General features: G+C 36.8%; 1 protein-coding gene across 1 annotated transcript in view; it reads left to right on the top strand.

Moving 5' to 3' along the window:
• Nucleotides 1–569: 569 nt before the first annotated feature.
• Nucleotides 570–16,495, top strand: part of LOC103805167 (protein cornichon homolog 3) — a gene marked incomplete at its 5' end in the record, with an annotated part of 23,151 nt that continues 7,225 nt past the window's right edge. The window contains 2 exons of the mRNA XM_009077803.1: nt 570–673; nt 3,230–3,277. Coding sequence (XP_009076051.1) covers nt 570–673; nt 3,230–3,277 — 152 coding nt within the window. The remainder of the gene's footprint in view (nt 674–3,229; nt 3,278–16,495) is intronic.

Below are 16,495 nucleotides of genomic sequence, written 5' to 3'. Positions count from 1 at the left end.
GCAAAAGACATCTCTCCATTAATGAGATCTGAAGTAAGATTCTAAAACCTGCTAGAATTTAGAAGGGGCATGATTGCTCTAGAATGGTTTGTCTTTTGAGGAGTTTGCTTATTAATGAATAACAGCTTAATAATAGTAAACCTATTTGATTCAGAATTAAAATATGAAGTAGGTTTAACGACTAATAAAGATGGGCTGTTTATGTGTTAAACCTAGAACAGCATATGTGACCTATCTCTGTGTTTTAGGCAGCTAATGACTTTTTCCATCAAGTTTGGAGACATGTTCTTTTGTGAAATAATTTTACATCATGTGGGAATTTGATAGAAGAATTCTAGCTGGTGTGAGGGAAGAAATATGGAAAGTAACAGAACTGAAAAGGCTGTATACAAAGTGACAGATTAGTGGATTCTAGGTGTAATATGTAGGAGTATCCCATGTTTTGTTTTAACTGCTTAGTTCTGAAGCGCGTGTGTCACAGAAGCTATTTCCCCATATTTTCTCTGTAAAGCGAGGAGGGAGGCCATGCATCTAACTACTCCCTAAAGGAAAACAAATGTTTGAATGAGAATTCATTACGGTATCTGAAAACATTGTTTTTCAGATAATCGCCTTTGATGAGCTTCGGACAGACTTCAAGAGCCCAATTGATCAGTGCAACCCAGCACATGCAGTGAGTACAACCATGGCTTGCTGAGCAATAGCTGCTCAAGAAAGGGGAGTGCACTGAGCTGTCAGTGAAAGCATGAGTGTGAAAATGAGTATAGAATCTTTTGTGAAGTCAACTGGGGTTTGGAAAATTGATTTATTGGGCACCCTTAGTAAGCCAGATGGTGACTGGCTAATAGCTTTCCTTTTTGCTGAAGGAGGCAGGAAAATAATTTGGCAACTCAAAAGCTGAGGGATATATAATGTGATGCTAATGTTTTCTTTTTACCTTTTCATTCTGTGGCACAATTTTCCTGTATTGAAATAATTTGCTTTCTCTGTGTTCAAGCATGGGTTGACCACCTACTCCTATACTGTGTCAATGAGCCAAAAGCTTGAAGGGTTTGATAAGAGGTGTATTCCTGGACTACTCTGTCCCATGACAGGACTGTAAATTCTCCTGTACTTTGAATATCATACTCTGTTGTATCTACTATGGAAAAGGTTAAATATCACCCTGGGAGTGTAAGCTCAGTTTTAACTAATGAGCCAAAAATGCAGTCTAGATTTAAGCATATCAAAATTCCTCTGTTAATTAAAGCTGTAATCTAGGGTGATTTAGCTGACTACGGCTAAACATGCATCAGTTTGTACAACCAGAACTGAGAGCAGAACTTGGGTCTCCATCATCTCAGTGGGAATTACAGTGATTGTGACAGGTGCTGAATTTGATAATTGATCTCTACAGAGTATCAAGTTATTGAATTGCCTACAAATGATAAGCCGATCCAGTAGCTAGTATTTTGCCATTTAACCTTGTTTCATAACTCAGCAGAGGATTTGTGGTACTGCTTAGACTACTGATGTTTTTAAGCACAGACTTTACATAGAATAGGAAGACTTATTTTAATATTCACTGATACATAAGCAAAGAATGAGAACAGAAGAAAGAAATTGTATGAAGAAATCCTATAGAGGACTTCAATGGATGCAGTCTGATTTTGAATTTACTGGAAGTAATCTGATTTTGAATTCACTTTATCTGTTTTTGCTTCCCATCTTGAGAATTGCACACAGGAAATGTGTATTTATATGTCCCAGGTGTTCCCTCTATCTTTGGTCAAGTGTATTTTAGTTTTTCCCTATGCATAGTTGCTTTTGCCTATATTCTATTTATTTGGTGGTTTATTTTGTTGCACTATAAGAGTGTCTGATGTTTACCTGCATATCTTCCACAATGTTTTTGTGACAGAGGGTAGAGCCATTTTGACAAGAGGAGGCTAAATTAAAGAGAAATTAGAGACAAATACAATGGCAGTACTCAGAGTTTAATTCAAACATCCTGATTCGTTCTCTATTACCTAGAAAGTAAGAGTAAATTCAAAGATAGACTTCGTACTTCTCCAAGGACAGCTGCAGTTAGGCATCTATGTTCTAAAGGGAATTGAGAGGTCTGTCTTTCCCTCTCAACTTACCTCCTTCTAAAGGCAAGAGAGCTTTCTGCAGCTTCACAGGCATGTCCAAACATCCATTCTCATGTTTGCAACTGTGAGTCTAAAATTTCTGAATCTTTTTTAGGTCAGCGGCACCAGAAATAGGCACAGTATTTTTCCAGTGCCTATCAAGCTGCCACTGCCTCATTGTCTTTCCAAAACGATACTTTAAAAAAAAAAAAAAGTCTTAAAATTGTGGACAGGAAAGCAAAAGAGATATTTCTTTGGAGAACAGAAACAAACCCCAAATTTAAAACATTTGAAAAGAAAAAAGCTTAGGGAGAGTTGGTGTAGTACATTGCCTGTTTTTAAAAGTTCATAGTTTGGAATATTTTTTCCCATATCTAAATGAAAATATTACCAGATAGTCTTCTGAGGACAAAACCACTCTGCCTTCTGCAGTGTAACCAGCAGTAGAATCTTTCACAATAACTCCAGCGCTGGGGTTATGCAGTGAAATTTGGATTTACTGATGAGTTTCTCATTATGAGCTATTTAAGAGAAAACCTGTCTTTGATTTCTCTTCTTTCTGTGAGTCTAGCTTAGAGCATCTCTTGAGTCACAGTACTTAATTACAGTGATTTTCAGTATTTAAGAATGTTTTTAAAGTGGCGTTTCTAAGACAATTCAGACATTTTTCACTAATAGGTTAAAATCTAATATTATACCATCTTAGTAGTAGAGGAAGAGCTGCCATACAAACTTAATTGTTTTATCTTGAAGCCAGAGGATGGGTACCTGAAAATGCAAGACAAAAATCTCTAGATTGGCACCATTGGATAGAGCCACAAATGCTGACTTGAAAAAAACTTGCAGCCTCTGGCTCAAGACTAACATAGACTTGAATCCCCACTTGATATTGTTGCACCCAGTACAGGTGAAAAAATAACTTACTAGGGCTTTGAAATGGGTAAATCATTTATCTTGCAAGCAGAATGTAAGAAGTGAATGCTATCGTTTCATATTAATAATGTGTATTACTTCACTGCAGCCATTAATTAAAACATTGACCCTTTGTAATTGTAATACATTGTCTTTAATTTCTAACACCAGCTATTCTCATCCCTTTCCCCACTTTTTCTTGACAGAGAGAGCGGCTGAGAAATATTGAGCGAATTTGCTTCCTCCTGCGAAAGGTGAGCATAAAGTAGCCTAGGATTTGTGAAGTTTATGAGAGTTAATCATCCAGTGGCAGTGTGCATTTATTGTCTCTTTGATCCTCACACTCTGTTGATGAAAGGCTGTATTCTACTGAGAAGTGAAAGTCATGATGACCTTGTAAGGACAGAGAAAGACAAATTGTAAAAGGTTGGCATATTAGAGGATGTCTGGATAAGGACTGAACTTCAGAATATCAACCCATTCATTCTGGAACAAGCTTTCTGAAGGTGATGAATCATTTTGCAGTTGCAGCTTGAGGTTTTTATAGTCCGATAAAACTGCTAATATTGTTGTAATACGGGCTTTAAAAATACCCTTTTTTTGAACAGTGGCTTACTATTTGATAAGGTAAACAATTTTATTAGTTGCATATTTAATGTGTAAGGTTGCTAATTGATGGAACAGAAAAGTTGATATAATATGTATTTTAGCTTGACACAAGTGAGATGCTGAGTGCCTCAGTTTCTGAGGGATTTGAAGGAGCTGATAAACTGTAGGACTGATACATTTGTGGCTTACTCATCGATTTGAAGGAGCTGATAAACTGTAGGATTGATACATTTGTGGCTTACTCATTGATAACTTCACAGAGCATTTTCACAATCTTTGTTCTCCTGAATCTCCCCATTGAAGTAAAAATAGTCATAGTTCTAAACTATTTTGTTCTATATATTCAATTTTCTATGCATTGTGTTCTGCAGAGTAGTAATGAAGCCACCTAAATTATTCTGCATTTTTGCTTAAAAAGGTCATCACTGAAGTGTGGACTGCTGACTGCACCCTAATCAGGAATTAAATTCAGATATGGTTTTAGGAAACTGGTGGCCTCACCCTTAGAGGTTTTAGGGAAGCCAGTGCTAGGAATTATTGGTTTGGGGTGATCCAAAGGCTTAACTGTGACTCCATGCAGAATCTTTGAACTGTCATTCTCTAGTCAGTCAGAACCCGAGTCGTATCTGTTTGGCACCATTAGGAGCATGTGACTGTTAGGAGCCACATTTAAGTACTTACTGACTCTGTTTATGATGCTTGGGATATGAAAATAAGAGAAAATACTTATCACCAATAGCTGTCCATTTTATCAAACAGGCAGCCAGCCAATTTCAGGCTGTGTCCCAGTTTCTTTGACACAAAAATAACTGTTGAGTAGTAATGTACTAAATAGATGTGAGCCCCATGGGAATGCCTTGCCTGCATAAGTGTTTAAGTTTTATTGAGTCTCAGCCTCGTTGTGCACAGCAAAATAGAGCATTTTGTCTAATAGCACACTCTGTATTCATAAGGGATCGGCTTGCTTCTGGTTCACTTAAATAGTTAGTTAATTCAGCCTCTTCTTCAGAGTTCTTTAGGGACACATTTGTTTTAATTGTGGGATTATATGCAAGAAGTGGAAGGTGCAATAGGTACAGAGATTTGTAGTCTTCTAATCTGTCAATGACTACAAACAGCTGTAGTTTATGTAGTATAAAGAAGTCATTGTTGTGGCAAATTCTGGAAAAGCAATAAAGAATTGAGTGCCAGCTATATTGATACAGGAAAATAGCAGTTAGGTTGCTTCCAGCAAATACTAAATATATCTTTCAATATAACATTGTGTGGCTTTAGGTCTGTTTCTCTTCCCATGGAACAACAGCATGCCTGGTTTTTGATGTCTTGAAGTCAGGTAATTCTTTTAAAGAGCTAAGCCATGATATCTTGCTCTCTTACATTAGAACTTAAGATCTGATGTAAATCTGATTTTTAAAGAGGTTATAGCTGGGCTATAAAAGGATGTTCTGTTTCATTATACGCTGGTTTTAGAAGGGCTTCTTGGAAATTATTAAATGGACATAGAATATAGTATATAAATCTGATCCCAGTGGGCAAAGACTTTCTTAAGGATGGATTTTCAGTTTTATCTCCAAACTACTTGGAGAAGTTTACTGAATTGTGGCCAGGTATGTGATATTTCACCAGATATTATATAATTTACTTATGTTTTCCAAAACAGAATGAAGGACATAATTGTTCTGCAGACAGGCATTTCCTGATGTTTGGTTTGCGGAACACGTTTTTGCATCATTAAAACAAGTAGAGATCGTGTGAAGCAGATATATGTTGTGCTGGCATATGTACATGCATGTACATATGGGTCTTTGTTTTTACGGTGGTATAGAATTAGATAAGCTTAATTTTTCTGGTTGCTGGAGAATGATTATGTATAAAGAAGCTATGAACTTTGTACAGACACAATCAGATCTCTGTCCTGAAGGAAATGAGAAGAAGACTCATTTTCTGAAGTCAGCACAGAGCGAGGTTCTCTCAGGACACAGGTATCTCGTTTTATTCAGTGGTGTGTTTTGGGGGCTTTATAGTATAGACTTGTGTTCATGTGCTCTAAACTGTTGATTATTCCATTCATAGGTTGTCATGTGTTAGATGATTAGCATAGACTCCACAGCATTCCCTAATACTAGTGTGTCCTATCCGTGCTTTTTTTGCTAATTTGCCTATGATTGCTTGCCACACTACAATGCTGAACAGAGGTACTCAAATTAGTTGTGAATGAGCTGTGTCGAACTAGTGGAAGCAGTACAGGCTTCTTGGGCTCATTACCCCTGCTGAGGAGTGCGATAGGTGAGGTGTGCCTATGAGGTCTGACATAATTTTTATGATTAAATATTTTACTGGGGCTATTAAAATATATTCAGTTAATGATGACAGCAATTTTATATAATTGCAGTTATATTTCAAGAAATCTGTCTACCTGATTGTTTCCTGATGGAGATACTTATTTTAGCACTAAAGACAATTAGGAACTTCCTAGATTAAAATACAGCCTGTTTCATTAATCAGCCACTCTAATATTATTACTTTACCTTTGAGAAAATTTAAATTAAATTTTGATTAGGTTATGCAGCATAATTTTTGAACTAATTTGATAAATCCTTACTAAGGAGGAGAGTTGATTGAATTCACTTCTTGCTCAGGAAACGCCTTTCAGATTTCAGTTTGCTCATGCCAAACACTACTGAACAATATAAATTACCTTTCTCCAATTATCAGTAAGTATTTGTTTCTAAACCCTATTAAGCTAAAGTAAGAGTGATTTAATAACATCAGAACTGGAACTAGAACTTAACTGTGAGGGAGTTTACGTAAAGAAAAGACAGACTCCCACTGTAGTGCAGCATTTTGGTTGAGTTATGCCTAAAATTCCTAGTGCAGGTGTAAGAAAATACGGTACCAGAGCTCTGTCTTTTTTCTTGATTTTATTTGGTGGGTTTTTTTTCTGCAAGTCCTGAAGGGATGATTGGAAGAGAGCAAATTCAGCAAGAAATCTAACCACGGGCAAGATGACATTAGTCTCAAAGATGTTCTTATGTGAACTTGAACTGTCTTGAAAAATACAAACACATAGAGAGACAAAAAACCCTGCAGGGACAAGTTTTGAGTAACCAAACTGGGCCAGTTCAGCACTCCAGTGCTAGCAGTAGCATAGTAAATGGTGAATCAGGAGCTGGGGTGTGTAAAACAAAACAAAACCCTAAAATGCTTCACCTAATCTTTTTTAAAGCAAGTTTTAATGTTTTAATTAGGAGGTTTGGGGGTGCCAGTGCATGGTCTGCTCTAGTACCTCTGTCACTGTGATTTCCAGATGGATTTCTGGTAGTATTTGTAGAGATTTTATTCTGGTTTCTACTACCCTGCAAAAATAAAATAAACATCTATTTTAAATTCATATTCAATACTATATGCCCTAATACACATCACAGTTATGTTTTACTGTATTTACAGATTTTGGTAAATAACGAACCCGATGTTACCTTAAGGAGCAATTATAGAAGACATTCCATTCAGACTGAGACAATGTAAATAAAACATAAAACCTAGTGAGCATAATATATAATTCCAGACACAGGAGTGCCCATGTACAATTTTATTTTGGTATGTTTCCATATTTAAGAATTCTGTAAAAAAGTGAAAATACTTACATGTGTACAAGTAAGAGTAATCCAGAGACATGAATCATCTGAAGCTTGAAGGCTTATAGATTAACACCACAGGTTCAGTTGAAGGAAGAAGTATGTTCTAAGGAAGAAGGTAAGACTTGATCCTGTGTCTGTCATGCCTGATTGTCAGCATTGACTGCATGCACCCAAAGCTTGGAAAAAACCCACAATATGTGCAGAGAAACATTACTGACTCTGTTGGATCAGCTAACGGGGAAAAAGTTAGCTGTTAGGCTTGTCCTTAATAGCAGGTGAAAAGAGTATTATCTGAGTATGGAGGCTCTTTTTCTTTACATGTAGCTAATATTAAGTGAAATCAGCATTGTTCAAAAGTATCCATAGGTTTCCTTGTTTATCCTTATTCAGATGATATTTTTTTGCCCGTATATTTTGGATGGGGGAGACTGAGCAAGGTGCACTAGAGTAACTGCCCTATGAAATAATTTTTTTACTTGGACGTTGATTCCAGACCTTCACCTAGCAGTAGCTCCTACCATTCTCGGCATGCAACACCTACAGTGGACGGACTCTTTTGCAGAGTGTCACAGTAACTGATTTCAATTGACTGATCATATTCTTCTCTTCTTGATAAGTTTGCTGGTTATTATGATGATCACTCTTTCTGTCGTTCTGCCTCATAGTTTCTGGCAAGCATGAGATAATGTGATGGATTTTAAGTGTGTGTTTCTGGATGTCTGTTGATTGCTTCACCATGCATATAGGGGTTTATAGATGTGTGAAATTCTTTTATCCAGTCTGCAGGCTTTTAGTCATTAGCAGAGTACTTCTGTAAGCCTATAGCATGGTTCATTAAAACACTTAATGTTAGGTTAAATAAGCAAATTTAGCAAATGTGATGTATAGTCACAAGGAATTTTTCAAGTGGTGTGTATCCACCCATATTGTAAGAAATCTCATAGGTGGAAGCTGCAGCAATAAGACAATTGTTGTGAAACTGGGAATAGCAGCAATAGTGTTACCTTTGTAGTGCTACACATTTTTTGCAGCCTCAGGAAAGATGTTTTAATTCTTCATTTTGTTGCACTTAGCAGAAAAAGAAAATGTTGCAACATAGCCACACCTAGAGGAATAAGTCTGCAGGGTTAATACATCCCAGGTTTCCTCCTAACTGGTAGTGGACATTCAGTCTTTGAAGCTTAGGTGCTTGTATTATCTAAGAGGAAAACAGAATTTTCAGTCTGGCGATAAGATATTTTTGGACTGTGGAAATAGCAGTGGTATTCTGCCTTGCAGAAGAAAAGGCTGATGTTTCCAGGGTTCTGATAAACTGCTGCTGTAACAAAGATCACAAAGAGAACAAAAAATGGCACTGTGTGATGTTTTTCCTGCTAGTAGTGATTGTTACAGTGGTGGAATGCATGAACTTTGTCCACTCTCATTAGAGATCAAAGAATTCACCGTTGTTTCTGGTTTCTCAGTACATGTCATATTTCTTGATGCATCCAATGATCTCTCTTTTCATACCTCATCAACATCTTGAAAGTGCTACATTTTGACTAACCTTCTGGGCAGCAGGAAAACTGTCAGGAGACCCTTTTTACGGAGTGATTTGGAGCATAAACCCTAATCAAGAGACAATGTGGATAACTTCTAAAGAGTGAATATAAAATTATGTATATGGAAAACATACTGCAGGTACCCAGGTAGTTATTCAGTGTCTCTCTGTGACTCAGTTTAATACAGAAGGTTGTACCTGAGCAGGCATTGCTGTGTATGAAATGATAAAAGCAAATACTATGTATTTTAAAAATTATTTACATCATCTTAAATGCCTTTATTTTTTGGTCCTCCCCAGTGTTTGCACTGCAGTTCAGTGAATCAAAACAGAGTTGGTTTATATCAAAAAACTTTCAAGGTGTGCCTGGATTTAGGAAGGGTTCAAATTCAAGTTTGACATTCATGCTTAGCATTCATGTCATCAAACAAAAATGTGGCTTTGAGGTCCCTCTGTAGGCATTCTCAGGCTCTTCTTGACATTGACAGCTTGGAGTGATCTCTGTATATTTCTCTGAGATAAGAAATGTGTTGATATTCAAACATAAACCCATATGAAATAGGCCTGGATTTGAAGTTCTTATAATTTAGACACCATTTAGATTGTTGGTGGTGAAGACCAAATATATCTGAATTTGTGTAGAAATTCCCAGTGAAACCTAGAGGAAAGCACAAAGGTCAAACTGAGTAGGAAAGGGGAAGAAATACAATTTTTTTTATTAGACAATTCAGCATGTTTTCATAACACTTCACTTGGACTAATAATAATTTACTCATTGGAAAATCATAATTTTCTTCCCTTTGGGTTGAGATATTACCAGGAGAGGACTGTGTCATGAAGGAAGGTGGCTGGTACATATTTCTGAAATGTCTTATGATTCCAAAAGTGACTTTTAATTGGGTCACATTAGGTAGTTTTATAAAGATCTGAATTTTCTATTAACCGGCCTGATAAACAATGTGAATGTGAAACAGTTGTTCAGTAATCCTTTTTTTAGATGTTTAAACACATGATCTGCCATTGGGACTATGGTGATATTCTGAATTGACATTTGCATATTAAAGTTGCCTTCACTAAAGTAAAAAAGGTGGTTCCAGGCTGTTCCATTTATCTTCTTTCTGGAAGAAAATATAATACAGAAGTGATGTTGTTTTTGTTGTCTTTAGGTGAATGTTCTGCTGTCTTATGCTTTGCCACTTTTTAAATTTTGCATTCTTTTTTTTTGTTCTCTTAGTTGGATACTTTGATCTTTTAAAGGCTGTGTTGTGCTTCAGCCAGAGATTACTTTCAGCAAGGCTTGTCTCTCCTTTCCTATAATGTTTGCATTAGTGTTTGTGTTACAGCAGTGCTTTCAGTCTCAGGTAAAGAATAAAGGCTTATTATGCCAGATGCTACCAAAACCCACATGGTAATAAATATGAAGAGCATTTGTTTACACTCACAAGACGTACACAACAGGAAGGGAAGGGTAGCACAGATGATCTGGTGATAGAGACCTACTTAGTTTTCTTGTCAGCAGTCATAGCTTGAATCTTTTTTTTTTTAATTGAAGCTAAAATTTTTTTTGCTGTTTGTGAGGGGTCTGGTGGTTTATTGAGTTAATAATTGCATGTAGTCTTTAATCTCTACAGCAGCTGTTCAAATCCAGCCCAGTGTGGAACCAAACTCAAACCACTGTGGTCCCATTGAGTTGGGACTAACATTATCTGGTATTGTACGCTTAGAGACTGTGATGCTTGCTCTGCAGAAATACTAACAAACTGGCAATATGATGAGATAGATCTCTGTCAACATCACAGTGAGTATGAGCTACACCCCTCTGCTGTACATATGCACACATAATTAGCTACCAAGCTGCCTCAGAAGAAATTCTAGAGTTTGCATGCAGGCACTGGAGTAAAGGATATTGCTTTTTCTGAGGCATTCATTAGATATGCAGGTTCTGTAGGATATAAGTTTGCTGAGCTGCATGCATTCTGTCAGTTAGGACTTGGACTGTAATTACAATGTCTTTCAGAAAACTAAATTTATTTAAGTTCTCCTTTATTTGACATGCTCTAGAAGTTTTTAAAAGACATCAGGCTCTAAGCATGTATTAAAACATCCAAAACTGGTGTGTGTTTCAGTACTCCATACTTACTTGAAAGGTACTGCTAAACTTCCATTGCATGATAAAGACAACTTTCTTCTGGCCTTCAGAGTTCTTCACACATTTTATTTTAAATAGATTTACCAGAAAAGTATTACTATTGCAATAAAAAATACTCAGCATAATCCTTTTTGTCCTTCCTTTGGATACAGTATCACTTCTGGAAAAAAAATCCTTAAAATAGGACGAAAGAATTTAGAGGGAGCAAAGTATTTCTGGCAGACAATTCACTCACTTCTAACACTTATTTATTATGTATGTGCATTGTGCCAACCCTATTTTTAGTCAAATTTACAAGTTCCTGAATTCAGCACTTTTGAAAAGTTAGAACATAAAAATTTTTGGTTTCAGCAATCATTGCCTAAGGATATCTCTGTGTACTTATGTAGGGTAACAAGAAGATATGTCTTGCTGTGTCTGCCAGGTGATCATAGCAGGGGTAGCTCATAAGGGAAAAAGTTGCAAAAACTGTTTCAAGAGTGAAGAGTTCAATCTTGTGACTGAGCCACAGTTTGGTTCTTAGCCCTCTATTACTCCAGGAGGGAAGTAAGATTTGCCAGATAGGTGCCTGATGAAATCTGAAATATCCTTTGAAGGGAGATAGATACAGTTATTCATAATATTATTACTCAGGAAATTATTTACATATCAAGCTATTTCAGGTTAATTGACTATATTTTGCTGTTAATCTAATTTGTAATTGTTTATTCAATCATCAAATTGGCAAAATATCACCCTGTAATAGACAACCTCTTGCTTTACAATTCAGCTTTTTTCTGTTCTGAAGACTATGTAAACATATGCCCTTACAGAATCAGAACATTACAAGTAATAGCACAATAAGGCTGAAGATACAGCAAAAATGTAGATGAGTAACTATTGCTTGTACTGTACTCCTGAGAGCAGTATACTTCTCAGCTGCTTGAAGTAATGTGATTTATGCATCTGTTCATCAGAGCTGTGTTGAAGATATTGGCAAAATTTGACTTGCTAATGCACTGTATTTGGTCTAATTTGGTATGCAAGGAAGTAAATATTTGCATTTAAATAAAGCTAAAGAAGTTGGGGTTAAACTAAATATCACTGTTATGTTTAGCAGAATGTTCAGTGTGGATTTAAGTCAGGAACAGACCCTATAAAACCACTATGCGATTGCAAAAAGCAATATAATACCTAAATTTAGAATACATTGATTTTACATCATACCTGTTTTATGGATGCAGTTTTTTTCTCTGTGAGTTAAATGTCTTATCTTGCATCTAGTTGCTGATGTTTTCTATAAAGCTGTTATAATGTCAGGGCAGGAATTGTCTTTGCCATGTCCGCACTGCACCAAATCTGCTTCCTCAGACTGACAGTCTTTACACACCAGGTACAAAACCAGCTCTTTAGTGAACACTTAGTTTTCGACATTTACAAAAGTGTCAGTCTTAGGCAGACCCCCAAGAGAAGGCCTGAGGGCCCTTCCCAAGCTGTGCAGATGGCTGAACTTCATTTTAATCATCACTGAGATTTCTGCATTCATAGGCCTGCCTGTGAACTGAGGGGCTGGTTCTCCAGACCCTAACGAACAGCTGTGGTACTAATTGCCATTCTCACCAATTTTGAGTGAGCAGACAAAGACAGCATGAGCTCCTGGAATAACCCAGCTGCGGGGTGTCCTGGCTGGTTGTGTCTGAAATACAAAAGTGGGGTAGGGCAGGAAAGTGTTTATTACCCTGTTTTCTGTCAGTGTTGTGGAAATTAGAGAAGTTTGCACTCCAGGGTTGCTAACCCAGCTTCTCTTAGTGGTTCTGAATTAATGTTAAAAAAAGAAAGGTCATAAAAATGTCTCCTGATCCCTGCTGAGTGGAAAAGAACAGTTCGCAGAGGAGATACGCTTGTAAGATCACAGGACATCTACCTTAATGACGTGTCTTCCAAGGGTGGGGCATGTCTTGAATCGTGCCGATGCCCTGCAGACCTCACAGTGGAGAAGTCTTTTTTAAAATACATTTCATAACCTTTTTACCTGTTATGACCTCTCATAGGCTCTGCAATACTGAAATATTTATAGATATTCTGATGAACGTCCAGTAAAGACCGATCTTCATCTGTCATTCTTGTTAAAGTTATTATTGGGGTCAAGGCAAAGCTTAAATATTCTAGGCATAAACTAGCTCCAGTGGAATCTATAGATTTTGGAAATAATTATCCCCATGTTGCCAAAACCAAAAATGAGACAATGCAAAGTGAAACAATAGGCCTAAATACAGATGTGTTTAGTAGCTGAGATGGAAAGAGCATCCAGAAATCCTGTATTTTATTATTAGGTCTGGTACTCTGTTAGAGATGGATATGGAATGAGAATAGTAATTAGGTTCTTTGTGCTATTCAATTCATTGTCTGGGGTTTGTGCTGTGGAGTGACTTATGTTCGTATCCACTTAAAAGAAATGTTTTAAGTAATTCCAATAGCACTTCAGAATAGTGAAATTACCTTTACAAAGCATTGGCTTTGTGCTGCTTTGCTTCATAGTCATCCAGAACAGTGGGTGGAGGGGTGAAAACACAGATGTTATCTCCTATTTTAAATTTGTGCTTTGCATTTGGTCTGCAACCTTGAGTCTTGCATGGGTGCATCATTGCTCTCCCCCAGATAGTATGTAAAGCTGTATATATGAACTTAGTAGGAACAACTGTACATTGTTCTTTTGAAGATTTTGAAGATTTCCAGGCATTTTATTTTCAGCTAATTGCATAGTTTGCCTAGCAAACTGCTGAATACTTATAAAAGTTTGCATAACATGGTTTTAAATTACTTAAAATGCTTTTGTTATAGGTTTGTGTTATAACAATTTTAACTATGCTACTGAATTTCTAAGTGATTGCTGTAAGCAACTAGAGAACAGTTTGTAAAGACATAAGTAAGTGTGGATTTTTACAGGAGAATTGAAATAAATTGAACTGAAAATTTGAACTGAAAACCTTAGTATATTTACTGTTGCAGCATTATATTGGGCTCTAGTGCAGTCTTTCAGAGGAGGTTTTCTCAAATCATTTAATGTAGATTAGAAAGATACACTAAAAAATGCAAGCAGAAAGCTGTCCTGTATTTCAACAATAATGTTTTGTGTGTTTGATCAGTGCAAGCAGTATGTTTAAAACTATTGGAATTATTAAGATGTGTGGTCTGTGTATTTAAATTACATACATTTGAATTTTCTTCTTTGGTTTGTGCAACAGCAGGAAACACATGATTTGTTCAGTGTATGTACATTCCACATACATGCACAGTCTGGGCTAATACACATGCTAATGCTATTTTTTTCTGTGTTTCTGCTTTCTTTCTTTCACTTGCTTGTACTACACTTCTGATTTTTGTCATCTCTGTTGTTCAATTAGGAGAATTGCAGTGTCACTAAAGAGTCTCCCTTTGATCTCACAATGTCTTTAGTTCAGCTGACACTCCCCAGTAACCCAGGTTAGTTCTGGCAGGCTCTGTTGAGATGGGCTTTAAACTGTAATTGAAATATCTCTTGTGTTCTGAAAATCACTTGCTTGTACTACACTTCTGATTTTTGTCATCTCTGTTGTTCAATTAGGAGAATTGCAGTGTCACTAAAGAGTCTCCCTTTGATCTCACAATGTCTTTAGTTCAGCTGACACTCCCCAGTAACCCAGGTTAGTTCTGGCAGGCTCTGTTGAGATGGGCTTTAAACTGTAATTGAAATATCTCTTGTGTTCTGAAAACCTTGGTCTCCATGCCTCAACTGATGAGGACCAATTCTACATGTCAGCTTTTTTAAGGGATGTGGTGGAAAAAAACAGCAGACTGAGCGTCATAGTGACAAGCTGCAGTCAACCTCAAGTAGAAGTAGATGCAGTAGCATTAACCACTGCTATAAAGCAGCATGCACTTAGATGAGACCTAATCTGGGGCCTTGGAGTGATTAAGCATATATGGTGTTTTCAGTTTCTTGTTGCTTGCAGGTGGATGGAAAAGGATTTGTGTGTTTCTAAGGTGATCAAATTGTTTCCGCTTGGGTAATCGCTGGAGCTCTTACATTATATAAAGGAGATTCAACTCCCACTTCTCTTCAGGTTTTTTCCTACCATCTGTGGGAGGAGAAGGCAGGCATTAAGAAGGGAAGTTGTCTCAGCCTCTAACAGCTTAATGAAGACTCTCAGAAACCGTGGTAGGATAGAATGTCTCATGGCTGGAAATTTCTGGGTACAGTGTAAAATTTGTGGTTGCAATATGGTATGGGCAGATGGAAAGTGGTGTAGACTCAAAGTATTTTGGGGAAAGGAACAGCAGTTCTTTAAGAATTACTGTTATTGTATAGCACTCAGGAGGATTGGTCCTAAGCAAAGTGATGGAAAGAAGCATCTTAACATTTCAGTGGCTTAACAGTGACTGGGAAGACAGTTCAATTCATTTGTTGCAATTGATTTTCTGTCTATGGGAATTTAATAGCACTGATGAAGGGAGATTACTATTCCTGCTATAATATCTCCCAGTTTTGTTTTCTGTGAGGTGTTTTATGTGCCCTGTTCACTGGTGAGACAATCTGTAAGAGTAATTCCATGTAAAAGTCATACAGTGTCTTGTAAAAGCAAAATTACATTTGAGAAGGAGGTATCCATATGTAATAAACAGAATAAGGAGGAAAGATACTGACAGAAAAAGACAGGTTTATCTTTTGTATAAGAACAACAGAATGTGTTAGGAAATATGAAATGCAATAAAATTATTTAGGACTGAGCTTCCCAAGAGGTGCCTTTCTGCAGCTTCTCTCTAAAGAGTTCTTTGTATTCCTATAAACAGAAAGAAGCTGCTGACAGGTACTTAGATTCAGTGCTTGTTTTCCCATGCTTTAATTCAGCCAAACCTAGATGTCTATACATAGCAAAGCTTCCCTTGTTTTCTTTGGAATTAGAGAAGAAGAATCCATCTGCATGTGCATGTATGTATGTACTACTTTGTATGAGTATGAATTCTTATGGTGAGATGGTAATGATATGATACCTACCCAAGATTTACATTTTAAATACAAATGATGTATTGTGAATAATAGTTTTGAATATTTACTGATGTGGATATTTACTTAACTATACATATCAGAGCAGAACTTAGAAAGGTGTGGTCGTTTCTTTTTCCCTTGCTTATGTTGTAGCAAAAGGTATTCTGATTAGCAGCATTTTTGTCTAGAAGCTGACTTCCTTTTCAGGCTTTCCTGTGGTTTTTAGCCAGCTGAATTTCTGGTGTTAAATTTGTAATGCCATTTGAGCTTGAGATTCAAAGTGACCAAGTTGAAGTCCTTAAAAATTGTGCTGTTTTCCTGGTTTCTCCTTCAATCTTGTTTTTTAACCATCTCAGACTTCATCTTGATCTGCGTCAGAAAGCAGAGGCCACTATCTGGTTCAGGGTGTTCCTGATTCAAAATGGAAGTATATTATTTATATCCTAACATGTTTACCATCTGACAGCTTCCTATGCTCTCTGAGGAATGAATTAAAGATATTGGTTTAATTCCTATTGCACACTTACCTGT

This window comes from Acanthisitta chloris, unplaced genomic scaffold (genome assembly GCF_000695815.1).
Source record: "Acanthisitta chloris isolate BGI_N310 unplaced genomic scaffold, ASM69581v1 scaffold3717, whole genome shotgun sequence".
Classification (NCBI taxonomy): Eukaryota; Metazoa; Chordata; class Aves; order Passeriformes; family Acanthisittidae; genus Acanthisitta; species Acanthisitta chloris.
Note: the sequence above shows the minus strand (reverse complement) of the source record. Positions and strands in the feature narration are given on the sequence as shown.